At 39.3% G+C, this 13,713-nt stretch overlaps 1 protein-coding gene across 5 annotated transcripts in view; it reads right to left on the bottom strand.

Annotated features, from left to right (window-relative positions):
* Positions 1-13,713, bottom strand: part of LOC111575996 (plasma membrane calcium-transporting ATPase 1-like) — a 153,092-nt gene that overhangs the window by 75,094 nt on the left and 64,285 nt on the right. For all 5 annotated transcript variants that reach the window (XM_035953448.2, XM_023281468.3, XM_055010767.1 and 2 more), the window contains exons 3-4: positions 2,578-2,775; positions 1,445-1,702 (exon numbers count right to left, since the gene is read on the bottom strand). In XM_035953448.2, the coding sequence (XP_035809341.1) occupies positions 1,445-1,702; positions 2,578-2,775 (456 nt within the window). The remainder of the gene's footprint in view (positions 1-1,444; positions 1,703-2,577; positions 2,776-13,713) is intronic.

The raw sequence follows: 13,713 nt of genomic DNA, 5'->3' as shown, positions 1-13,713 counted from the left end.
TTATTTTGAAGTAACGTTACTCTTACTTGAGTACAGTTTTTGGCTACTCTACCCACCTCTGATTACAAGTGTGAACAACAATTTTTTACCTAACCATCATCATTTATGAGTCAGTAAAAGGCAAATGATACCTGACTAGCATCATCTTCATCAGGTGTCTTTCTCTTCTTAAAGAAATATTTCAACAAGCTTATCTGAAAATGCAGTCAGCAGTTACATCATGGTGTGTAGACATTAGCTTAATGCTAGTTTACTCACGTTAGCGACACTGAGTTGTCACCGGCCCCAATTAACTTAAGCTACTGATATGTTACGTAATGTTAGCTGGACATCAATATTTTAAGGATGTCTATTTAACTTGTAAAATCTATTATGAGTTATCTTAAGCTAATAAGTCTACCTTTTCTCCGGTAAGTCGCTGCCCTATTTTCCAAGACAACACTCCTCTGACTCTCTGACCTGGTGCCTGGGTGCTTGACGTGACGTCACTTTCAAGCCTGCGCTTTCGCGAGTAATTAACGTTGTATTAACCCCCCAAAGAGTAGACACTGAGCAAGACAGTTATCTGTAGTTCACCTTAGTAGTCGCGAGTACCCGACCCAGTGCAAGGAGTCTGCTGCGAAGGTGGAGACATGCGGCGGTGGTGTATTTGCGACAATAAAAAAAAAAATAATAATAATTTGATGGACTGGCGGCTAGGATTTAGGAATTGCGGCCCACCACTCCTAAATGAATGTAGAGTAAACACTAACTAATTCACAACTTAAGAATGGTAATATTAAATTATAGAGCAACACAATAAATCCAATGATTCCCTTTGAGCAGCACTTAGCATATTGTGATTTTCTTCCTGTTTTGCATCCCAATCTGAATGTGTGTGTAAATTTGTGATGAGCCTTATCTATACAGCCACATGTTTTAGAGTCCTGTTGGTCAGAATGTGTTTTCCAGGTCAGGTTGAGGGACCTCAGTAGAAGGAAATCTTAGCATACAAAGACATGTCAGACAAGAGCATGTTTCCAGCTCAGTGTCTACAGGTTACTGAATACTTTTCTCCTTCAGTCTTCAGAGTAACTTCAACCCATCCAGCACCTTTGAGATGAACTAGAACTCCAACATTTTAGTGTTGTTTTTGTGGCTAATTCAACATCTGGCTGAGGAAAAACATTGGGCTAACTGACATATTTACAGTTTATTTTTTACAGTAGACTAGCATGATTTATCCCTGAATAAAAGCAAACAAGTTAACTGTAGACCAACGGACTGATCTCACTCATGCATATGTGGCTGAATCTTGCAGGGATGTCTAATCAGAATGAATCTTAGAGCCAAAAAAAACAAAAACAACAAAAAAAAAAACCAGATCATCCGGTCATGACTGAGTTTGAAACTGGAGTTTCGTGGCACAGATTCGCTGCTTCAGTTTGTTGTGTGGATTTCGTACCGTATTTGATCTGAGCGATGTCTCCCACCACGATCTCGGCCACAGAGATCTGGATGACCTGACCTTTGCGAATGACAGTGAATTTTTGTTCTTGTTCGATGCGACTCTGCAGCCCACGGAACTGCTTTTCCTTGGACCAGTCGTTGAAAGCCGTCACCAGGACCACGATGATGACCGAGAACAGGATGGCGGCACCCTCGATCCAGCCGGCCTGGGCCTCGCCCTCGTCCTCCACGCCACCTGCAGCCTGGCCGCATGCTGTAAACAAATAATGACAATTTGAACTAAATAACAAAATAAACAGACTGACCACTACAAATGACGTAAAATAGGTTAGCTAACAGCGACTGCAGAATTCAGAGAAAAGGCTGAGCATTGTTTATTCCACTTCCAGCAGTTCCAGTCATCACATTCGCAAAAAGCTCAGTTCTCCATCCTTCACAAAGAGGAACTACTGTCAGAAAGCTCAGAAAGGTGGTGAGAGGAGGTACAACAGAGTCCAGCTGGCTGGAAGTTGATCTGTGGACACTGAGATTATGTGGTTCATACTTTAACCAGCTAGCTACCAGTTTCAAAGTTAAATTCTGAAATACAGAATATCTATACAAATATAGATTCTCTTTTCAGTGAGGTAGGAGGCACAGACGTACATTTTAGTAGTTCCAGTACAGTAATTGCAGCATCTGCAAAAGTTAGTCAGCTCTCAGTAATTCCACCTTTGGCAGCTCGCAAATGCATTATGTAGCAGCAAAGAGCCTTTCTGTTCCTGATTTAGGGATTTGCAGATCACTTCAAGTTCTGAGATATGTTTGGACTATCTGTCCTGTCCAGCACATTGACAAACTTTCAGTGATCTACAGGTCAGCAGACTGTGATGTTCAACAGCCTCAGCTTGTGTTTATTGAAGTAGTTTGTGATGATTTAGAGGTCTGCTCCAGATTATTGTCCTGCTGTAAAGGCAACTTGTCAGGTTCAGCTTCACAGATTGCATGATATTTTTGTCCTAAATGAGCTATAGCAGATATTTAGTAGAATCTCAACTGTAAAGGTAAAGATTTTTACAGGATCAAAAAATACTGGGATCACCTTAAAAAAGTTGTAATTTGTGGGATCTGAAGTGTGACATCACTGACCTTCACTGTCGCCCCCTGGTGGGTGGTAGAAGGACAGGCCGAGTGAGATGATTGCAGCGATTTCCAGGATGATGAGTGTGACATCCTGCAGAGCCTCCCACACCAGCTGCAGGAACGTTTTGGGCTTCTTTGGAGGGATGAAGTTCTTTCCAAATGCCGTGTGACGTTTCTCCAAATCATTGGGGTTACCAGACAGACCTGCAGACACAAACATGACTTATCATTAATTAAGGGCAACTGAGCAAAACAAATGATACTACACAAGTAACAGCAGCCTGATTTATATTTTCAGTTTGTTTCCATGCATGTCTCCTATCTGCTGTGTAAACACAGCCTGCAAAAAACTCTCAGAATTTTTATTGCGGGACTGTTGGTCACATTTGAGTCACTAATGGCCCCACAGCTGTGCAGAGGAGACTTTTTTTTGTTTTTGACAGAACCTTTTCCCTTACAAAAGGGCAAGTGACAAGTCAGTAGTTGAAGAACAGTCAGAGTCTATGACAGCAGCAGCCTGTCATTCAAAGCAGCCCCACCCTTAACTATACATCATTTTCAGCGTTAATACAATTTAGAAAAAAAATCCCCATCTGCAGTAGACATGAATGATTTAATAAGCTACAGAAACTAGAACTCTATTTTCTACCAGGCCGTGAACTTTATTTCTGCTGTGAAGTTTTTTGTGAAGGTCTGTGGTCTGTGAGACACTTTTGGAGCCTCAAGTGGACATTTGAAGAGCTGTCGTTTTTGGCACTTTTGTATTGTCTTCATTCCTCAGCTGCTTGAATGAAACTAAAATGACAGCTCAGTGATACTAGTTTCCTTCTTTCTTCATTACTTTGACTACAGTTTACTAAACCTTCAGTCTAAGTGCTGTTGATGAAATACCATTTTTTGATTTCTGACTCCTGTCATTGACCTTTATTGGTAGTATGTTATACTCAGTATACGGCTGTGCATAGTAACAGTGAGCGGAGAAGATGCACTATAGTTATGAAAAGTCTACATTGACCCACTTTTGTTGCAGGCTGCAGTATTTCCATATGCACTATTTATTTGGGCAAATCACCAACACAGACCTGTCCCACCCAGAAACATTCTGTAATGTTGTATTAATTATTCCCTTCTTTTTTTGCTTGAAGATATAATTTTATTTTTATTTATTTTAAATAATTTAAAGGTCAGATGAATGAAGATGAAACGTCTGCTTACAGAAGACCAAATAATATCTGAGAGTTATTGATTCCAGAGCTGTGACTGTCATTTTCCAGCAATGACTCATGTCTAAGTGCCCATTCATTCTCCATATAAAGACAATAAAAACAAGAAGGTTTCTCAGTTGACACCGATGCTTACAGGAGGACAGACCAGGAGCACTGCAACCATCTTAGAACTCTTCATTGTTTTTATTTAAATCCGACTTTGCAAGAACACCATTTGCTGGTTGTTATAGTCTGTTAATTAACAGCGGGGAATCCGCAGCTCATCTTCACCTTCATTCTCTCCTGACCTCGTTAACGGAAACTGTGCTAAATGGCGTTTGCATCACTTCTGACACCACTGATCTACTTCATTTTAAATAAACCTGTTTTTTTTCAGTGAAACATGGAAATCTGAGACTTCCTCTGCACGGCTGTGTGGGCAGCAATATGGCTGCTGTGGATTCTTGTGAAATTGGGAGATGTGCAGTGGAACGTGATGTGAATGTCAACAGACCGCACAGCCAGGATTTCTCATGAAGGCAGACCCTGTAAGTCAGCATGAACATGAGCTCAGGAAAGTTTCTATCCTCATATGTTTTCATAATGGCCTCTTATTCTCTGCTGACAGACTGAATGAGAGTTCCTCTACTCCACTTCATGAATTCTCTCCATCTGTCTCTCTTCTGTGGATGCAGTAATCAGGAGCAACTACCGGGTACCAGTTTCTGCCATTTTGAGGGCTTGCCTACTTTCAGACTATTATGCTGCACACACAGACATACTCGTTTTCTAATCTCCCTCCTGATTCATGTCATCTAATCTTAATTGGATAATTTCAGTGACAGAATTATGTAACAACTGAGTGCTGAATGTGAAGATTAGAGAAGAGGTTCCATATGAGATGAGTTGAGGCCAAATGAGGTGAGGGAAGAAGAGATTCGGTTTGGTGGTGATGAGGTGAGACTGGATGATATGAATTAAGATGAGGTGATATGAGATCATGTGAGATGAGGAGATGAAGCAGGGCCGTCAGAAACTCCTGAAAGATGAGGTGAGGTGAGATTTTATAAAATGACACGAGGCTTCTAATGTGAGGTTATTCAAGGTGCAGCGAGGTGATATGAAAAAGAATGACGTAAAAAAGATGAGCAGTATCTGAATCCAGTTCCAAATCTGCTTATTGCCCCATTTCAATTCTGTCATCAAAGTTTTTAACTGCTGTGTGAAGATAATTACTGTATTAAAGGATCACACTTCTTCTACTCACATTGATTAATACAATTCCTTTTGTAAATTATGACTTAAGTCAAGTTTAATTAAATGGCACATTGTAAACAACAGATATTCACCCAATTAACAGTTATAGGAATAAGTTTAACGCTGCAACTTTACCTAACCCTAATATTAAAATTTGGTAAGAACCTATAACATTAATTATTATACAAGTTTGCCAAACTAATTCAAATATGAAGGGTAAAATGCTATTATTTTATATAGAACAAAATAACAAATATAACTCTTAAAGTTAATAGAGGTCAGCAGATATAATTTGGGCTGCAAAGTCAGCACTGTTACATTTATATAACGTAATACACAACAGTCTTTGTCAATTTTAGTTTGTCTAAAACACATGGGCTCTGGTCGGAGGTCATTTTTGTCACAGAAGTCTTTGTCATGGTGCCCCTTGACAATATAAGATTTACAAAAGATGGTTTGGTCCTATGTGACAGGAGATAAATTAAGATTAGACAAGGTGAGATGACAGATAATCAAAATAAGATGAGGTGAGGAGAGAGGCTATGAGTTACATAAAATGAAACAAAGGTGAGTTGAAATGAAGATGAAGTGATCTTAGGTGGAAAATAAATGAAATGAAATGACACGAGCTCAGTTACAGTGAGATGGTGACGTGATGGAGTGACTTGTGTTAAGGTGTGATTTCTGTGTTGTTTTGTTTTGGAATCAACAAAAATCAAACTGCAAAATTAACACAGCACGCTACCGTAACACAGCATGCAGTGTATATTAATCTAAATGTGTCTGAGCGACAGACCAGCTTATCCACATGCTGACTGACTATTTCTGTGGTTTTAAGCTAAAGACGAAACATCTTCAAGATGAGCAGGGGCACCTGCAGAGATTTTAAAAATATACCAGCTGTCAAAGTCATCGGTAACAATGTTTGATCACGCTGTAGTTAAGTTCAAAGTCTGGTTTGATCATTCTGAAGGCGGTGATTGACGCTGAAAGCGACTGTCACACTAAAATAAATAAGAACATCATCACAGAGCACCTTTACTGGCTGTTTGATCGATACGAGTCTGTTTTTCTGGTTTACTGCTGTGATGGCAGGCTTCATCTAGTGCTTGGCATCGGTTCGCTGCTGGTGAACGTCCCTATGGAGATGCAGATTAAAGCTCTGAGATGATGTTCCAATAACAGAGGAGCAGCTCACTGCACACTCGCCTGTCACAGATGTTTAAGTATTTCAGCTTCCAGGAGAAACAGACTTTATTGGTCCAAAAAGAGGTCTCTTCCAATCCACAGCTTTATCAGCCAACATGCAGCTTCATCTGTTACCACACACAACTTTCACTTTCATTCATTCTCCCTCTACTACAAAGGCAACACTACAAAGACCGAGGAGTGCTTCTGCACTCTGTCCTCCATGCTGTCAGAGCTGCTTCCTTCATCATCCACCAGCTGTCTCTGCCTCCATCTTTACTATCTTTACCATGCAGCGTTTTTCTTTCACTGCTGTCCCACAGCTGGAATAAAAGGCACTGACACATACACAAAGAAGTCATGCTAATGTCTAGGGCTGCAACAACGAATCGATAAAATCGATAATAATCGATTATTAAAAGCGTTGGCAACGAATTTCATTATCGATTCGTTGTGTCGCGCGATTCGTGCGTCACTCGCCATGTCGCGGAGCGTCTACTTCACCTGCAGAGCTTTGTCAATGCTGGCTGACTGAAATAAAGTTTTTTTTTTTTTTAAATAACTCCACCTGTAGAGCGAGTTGAACAGAGCGAGGTGGCGGCAAAGCGAAAGTAAATTCAGAGTAATTTCAACCAAACATGACCGACACGGAGAAAATAGTCAGACCGAAATCCTCAAAACTGTGGCAGCATTTCACGCTTCACAAAACAACAAACACGCGTAGCATGCAAGCTTTACAAAAGTGATATGATGTACGGGAGCACCACGGTGATGATGCAGCACCTGAAACGGAAACACGTTGGAGTCGCCAATGAGGATGAAGGAGCTCAACAGCAGGTAAGTCACTACATTATCCTACGTTTGTTCTGTTTTACAGTGAGGAAACGTAACATTAGTCTCTCTGGTAGCTCTCCTGATGCTAGTGTTTGTTAGCTGATTAATGACAGTGACAGGGCACGTGTGTGTGTGTGTGTGTGCGCGCGCGCGCGTGTGAAACTTTTTATTTCACTTTAATCAGCTTAAGCAAGGTTTGAATATGCTTTATAAATAAACGTAACTTGCCCACAATGGTGATAATAATTTAAAGATTAAGCCTCAAGTTTTAATTTTCTCACAAAGTCTGAGTGAAGACACTGGTCTGTGTTGGAGTGAGGCAGGATGAACTGCATTTAGACCAAACAGGGGTTAAAGTAACTTATTTAGTATGTAGTATTTTTTATGGTGCTTGTCTTATCTATCTATCTATCTATCTATCTATCTATCTATCTATCTATCTATCTATCTATCTATCTATCTATCTATCTATCTATCTGTCTATCTGTCTGTCTGTCTGTCTGTCTATGTATCTATCTATCTATCTATATGTGTGTGCGTGTGTGTGTGCGTGCATGCGTACTTTGTGTTTTGTTCTTTGGACTACTTACTTGCCTTAACCTAATACTGCAAATAAAACAAGATAATTACTGAGTTGTTGTAAATTGTGCTATAATACATACTCAAACTATACTATCTTTCTCATTTCATGAACAGCAAACAATGACAGGCTTCATGATGAGCAAGACATCATGTCCACCACAGCAAGCAGCTGTCCTGACTGAGAGCATCCTCAACATGATGCTCACTGGCATGAGGCTTCTGTCGATGGTTGAAGACGAAGGCTTCGCTTCAATGATCTTATTTGCTCTGTCAGTCCAAATCTTCTCTTTCTGAATAAAGCGGCGGAAATTAAAAATGTGTTGTTTTTTTATCCGATTCATCGATTAATCGAAAAAATAATCGGCAGATTAATCGATTATTAAAATAATCGTTAGTTGCAGCCCTACTAATGTCACACTGCAGCATCAGCTTTATCTGACCACCTTCAAGTACCAAAACCAGCGCTGCTACTAACAACTGTGTTTCTGTCGATTAGTCACTTGACTGTTTTACCAATCAGTTGATTAATCAAATGTATTAGTAACATGACAAAGTGTTTGTCACTGCATAACATCTCAATATGAAATGGAAACAAAGATTTACATATTACAGTGAAAACTGTAGAGTTAAACCGGACACTCCAACATAACAGTGAATAAATAAAAAAATATTTATTATTAATTAAGTGCAACTCCAAAAGAATTCCAAGCTTCTACTAAAGCCCTTAACAAATTGAAAAAGTTCAGTCTATATATCAAGCAAAAGTCAATATGGACACAGTGGATATTTTACAGTGCAAAGCAGCTGAATCAATTCCTTTTCTCCTTATTGTGAGATTGTTCTCTGACTTTTGTAGCAGCTTTAAATTCTCTGTAAATGCAGCTGAATTCTCTGCTCAGTGACATCTTTAACTCCTGTATAGTCTGACTCACCAGATGTAGGCTGCAGGTATAATACTGACATCCGCTGCTCATTTTAGTTGGCTTTCTCTTCTCCTTCTGCTGTCTACGTGTTACTGTTACATCTCCAAGCAGCAACCTACATACTGAAAATTTAAAGCTTTGCAGAGGATTTGGATCACGCAGCAATGTATGCAGCCTTTTTTTTTTTCTTTTTTGTGAATTAACCATTGTAATATAGAATTATCTCTCTGAATGCAAATGTTCTACCAAAACCCATCTTTCTATTAGCCCCTCCCGTGATGTTTGTGATTGGTTTAAAGAAATACAAAAAAGACATAGCATTGTTTTTTTCCCTCCCAAACAACAGATTGTTAGTGAGGAACAGCAGAATGGTCTGGCTGTGTGAGAATAACTCATGATTCAAAGATTCTGTGAATGCATTAAAGACGGTGGAAGTCTTAGACGACTTCAAATGTTTATCAGGCTAACCCAGTGGTTCTCAAATTTTTTCTGTCGGGCCCCCCTTCGCAGGACAAAAAACTTTCGTGCCCCCCCAATAACTTTGTGCGTATATATATATATATATATATATATATATACTATGAAAACATGAATATGCAGGGCTGTGTTATTTTATCTGATTCCATTTTGTTGTTTTTCACAGTAAAGATCAGGGGTGTCAAACTCATTTTAGTCCAGGGGCCACATAAACCCCAATCTGATCTCCAGTGGGCCCCACCAGTAAAATCACAGCATAATAACCTATAAATAACCACAAGTCCAACTTTTCCCCTTTGTTTTAGTTCAAAAAAAGTACATTCTGAAAATGTTCACATTTAATGAACTATCTTTCTACAAAATATTATGAACCTGAAATTTCTTAAGGAAAACAAGTTCAATTTCAACAGTAGCCTATTATGCCTCAGTTCATCATTTACACATGCATTGTAACTGCCAGATAACAGTTTATCTACAAAAACACAAAACATTCAGTCACAGGTATCTGGAACTGAACAATCTAGTATTTTTACTTCATGATGTGAACAACTTGTCAAGTTCTAGAAATTATTTTAAATTTACAGTTTTACAAATTTGCAATTTACAGTTAATGTTGTTGTAATTTTTATCATTTGTAAAGTCGTCCCGCGGGCCGAAATGGACCGTCTGGTGGGCCGGTTTTGGCCCACAGGCCGTATGTTTGACATTGCTAGTAAAAATAATCAGAGGAGATGAGCTGAGTATGTGACGTGATCAAGTACGCTGGTGTTCCGACTGCACATTAACGATGCGTTCTCCCGTTCTCAGGAGCCTGTACTTCGGAGTCTGAACGGCCAGTGCATATACCATAGATATATACAGAAGATCATTATTATTATTATTATTATTTATATCTATGGCATATACAGTCTATGGGGTCAGCACAATTTCAGTATTGTTTGACGCCGCGAAAAACAGGCCGACGTTAAAACAATAGTTCAGCTAACTAGTTCCGTGTTGAAGGACCTTTTCCTCCCAGTCGCCCGCGCCCCCCCGACATGCCTCTGCGCCCCCCCAGAGGGGCGCGCCCCACTATTTGAGAAACACTGGGCTAACCAAAGGCTAATGGTAAAACACACGAGACACAAAGTGGAGCTAGGATAGAGGTCAGATAAATTATACAATAATAAATAATACATCCATACTGGAAGTGGTGTTCAAATTTACTCTGAATAGCTAAAAATAGAAAAAAAATTTAAAAAAAAAAACTAATTTGTCTTTAGATTGTGATACCTGGTGTGGATACAAAATTGATTTGGTTACAGTTTTTAACAGAACTCAAATGTGTTTGTATCCCTGAATATTTCATGTGTCTATCTCCTGAACTTATGAGGGCTTAGGAATGCTGGGACAAATGAATTAAAAAGCGCAAAATTTCAACCCACCCCTTTGTGTTCATGCACCTTTGTATTGATTGTATGTAGGTGAAATTTTACATGGCTTCATTAAACACACTAAAGCCATTGTAGATTTTTTAAAAAATCATCTGATTCTGAAGGAATTAGTGGGGAGGACTGACTGATTTTCCATGGAATAATCCTGATAACAACAAAAACAGCTTTCTGTTATGTAAACTTTTGCATGTTGCTTTAGTTGTAATAGAGAAAATTTGAAACAGTTGGGTATCTTCATTGATGAGTCGAATCTTAAAACAGGATCTGGGATCTAACTGTAGGTGACAGAAGTCTACACTGATGAGCGGTTCCACAAAGATTCTGGGGTTCAGACATTAACCTCTGGATGAGTCTTTGCACATCTTTTTCTTTAATGAAATCTCCGAACCCTGTTTCTCCTGGATAATGAAAATAAACTCTTTCTAGTCAGCAGTGTTATGAAAGTGTTTGAAGAAATAGCTGAGCATCAAAAAGTCCTTGGGCTTTTACGTTTTGAAACAGAAACCCTGATGTACATGGTAAAATGAGATTTTAGACTCCTATGTCTCAGCTATTTTCTGCTTTTTGAAAGAACTTCAGGGAAAATATACAGCAGCTTATGTTAGTTTACTATAAGAGATGTGAGGGGGTGAAAGAAAGACAGAAAGAAAGAAAGAAAGAAAGAAAGAAAGAAAGAAAGAAAGAAAGAAAGAGCGAGCATTGCATGTCTTGGAGTCTTTATCCCTCTTTCCGATCGCTCAGAAGAGCATTCTGCTTCAACTGCAAGAGACATGCATGTCCTGAGGCTGTGTGTGTGTGCGCGCATGTGTGTGTGTGTGTCTGTGTGTGTGTGTGTGCGTGTGTGTGCGTGTGTGTGTGTGTGTGTGTGTGTGTGTGTGTGTGTGTGTGTGTGTGTGTGTGTGTGTGTGTGTGTGTGTGTGTGTGTGTGTTACAGTGAACAGGACTCAGGTCACGAAGCTTGAACTGAATCTCAGATTGGTTGCTGACTTCTCACACCACAGAGCTTGAAGAAGCCGTGACATGCCAGCAGGCCGAGGAACCTCTGAACCTACATATACTACAACTACTACGACTGTATGTGTGCATGAAATGATTCATGTATAGCTCAGATCTAACACTGACCGACAGTTAGTACGTATCTTAGTGGCTATCTTGGGGAAGTTTTTGTATCAAAAACAATACCGGCACAGATCTGGTATCAGTTGAGCTGTCTCTAAGAGTGACAATAATATGAGGAAACAATTTTCTACCTCACAAAATCCACATATTTGCTGTTAGTTAGAGGTGTGATAGTGCCTGTTTTTGTGCCAGATATTTTCAGCATGAGCCTTTTAATTCGGCACGCATAACTACCGAATAAAAGCAGCCATTGTACATGCAGAATTTTGTTTTGTCTGCAGAACTATCATTAAAATCTGCCGTTTAGGAGCTCCAGGGTTTTTCAGAAAACTATAATGACAATGAAGGTGGATGGGACCAAAGCTGCATGCCGATGTTGTTCAACTGCCATCAGCATCACAATGTCAACAACAGTGAAACAAGAAAAACCCAGCTCCCCCTGGCATTTAAACAGCTTCTTGCTAACAGTTCAGACCGGGCTACAGTGAGAATACATGTCAAAGGTGTTCTTAAAGCATATGTAACCAAACTCTGCTGAAAGTAATTGAGTCCTGTTACAAAGTTCTCTCTGTCTGTATTCAGCCAGCAACTGCCCACAACTGATTCAATATCTGCTGTCCAATACAAGTACCGTACAGTTTAAGCATGATTCCTTTTGTGAATGATGGCTACTTATTTTATAATGTTTCTTATATTTAAGAGAATATGCAATTTGATTTACTTTTTAAAATTTTACTTATTTATTAATAGGTTGCAGCCAGTTGCAGAGGTGTTGACAGACTTTGTAAACCAAGACACTGTTCAGAAAGCTAGTTTAATGCAAAAAATAAAAAACAAACATAAAAAAGGGGTACACACTGAACTGTGATCTTCGTATAGCATTGCACCACTACTCTTGGTAAAAAGCTAGATGAAGTTCATCTTGTTGTATAATCTTCACACACACAATGCAGCTCAAACCCACCAGTCAAAGCACCTAACAGCTAGTTAAGTAACTGTAAAGATATTGTATTAATCTATTTATTTTTGAAGTCTTCTCTGGTTATCCTATGAAAGGATTTCCTGTTTTAGTCTGGTGACATCATTGTAAACTGAATATTATTTTTGTTGGCTCTCAAATTAAACCAAGATCAGTAAATAAGAGAAACAAGAAAACTTCTGTTTAACATCCACTCTGTTTATGCTTAAATTTACATGAAACCAAGCAGCCGATAATCAGCTGATAACACAGTCAGCGACTGTTTCAATCCATTTTTATCTGTCAGTTTCAGCTCAGTCCTGAGGGTTTGTTTGAAGAGGCTAACTTGACTTCACATGCGGAAATAAAAGCAAAAAGAAATTATCTCCTGTCTTCGTCTCACCTGAACAGTGACAGAACATGCTGCTGTTCACTGGCATTTTCCCAAAATAGCTGTTTATTATTAGGTCCGTATGTGTATTTTTTATAAAGCTCTGTGTGATCCTGACCCGGTTTAAATAAAGTTTACATGTGGCTGTGTGTCTCTGCTGCTGCTCGTCCTCTCAACATGATACACACTAACATTGTGATTAATCAAGACACATTAACAAACAGGATGCACAGCTCGTGTGGTCAGGTTCAGTTCAGGACAATGACAGTCATGTCAGCATCCAGGAGCTGATTTTGCACTCTGAAAGTTTGAGCATCTGAAAAAGAAAACATCTAATTATCACAGCCTGAACAGTGAGCTGTTACTGACACTCCTCACACATGGTTAAATATAACTGTGTGAAGTTGAACTGCTAATATAATGCTGAGCTGAGTTGTTACTGAGCAAATCAGGTTAGCTTAACCAGCAGCTGGTTTTCTGTTGTGAACAACATGATTCATCTCAGTTTCAGTTCGGCAGTGACACCGACTGTTTACATGAACACAAGAAATCATGCATCAATGTAAGAAATCAGGTGAGAAACACATAAACCCCATGTGACACTGAAGTTTCATGCAGGTTTTCCTTCTGTCACACGATAAATGATCTCTACTGGCTTTGTCACAGTAACAGCACACAAGGAGGTCCACATTTTTCACTGTATAGATACACACTAGATATTTGTCTTTGTTTTTCTTTGTATCGTTCCTTCACCAGATTCACCAGATGACCTAAA

This window comes from Amphiprion ocellaris, chromosome 5 (assembly GCF_022539595.1).
Source record: "Amphiprion ocellaris isolate individual 3 ecotype Okinawa chromosome 5, ASM2253959v1, whole genome shotgun sequence".
Lineage (NCBI taxonomy): Eukaryota > Metazoa > Chordata > Actinopteri > Pomacentridae > Amphiprion > Amphiprion ocellaris.
Note: the sequence above shows the minus strand (reverse complement) of the source record. Positions and strands in the feature narration are given on the sequence as shown.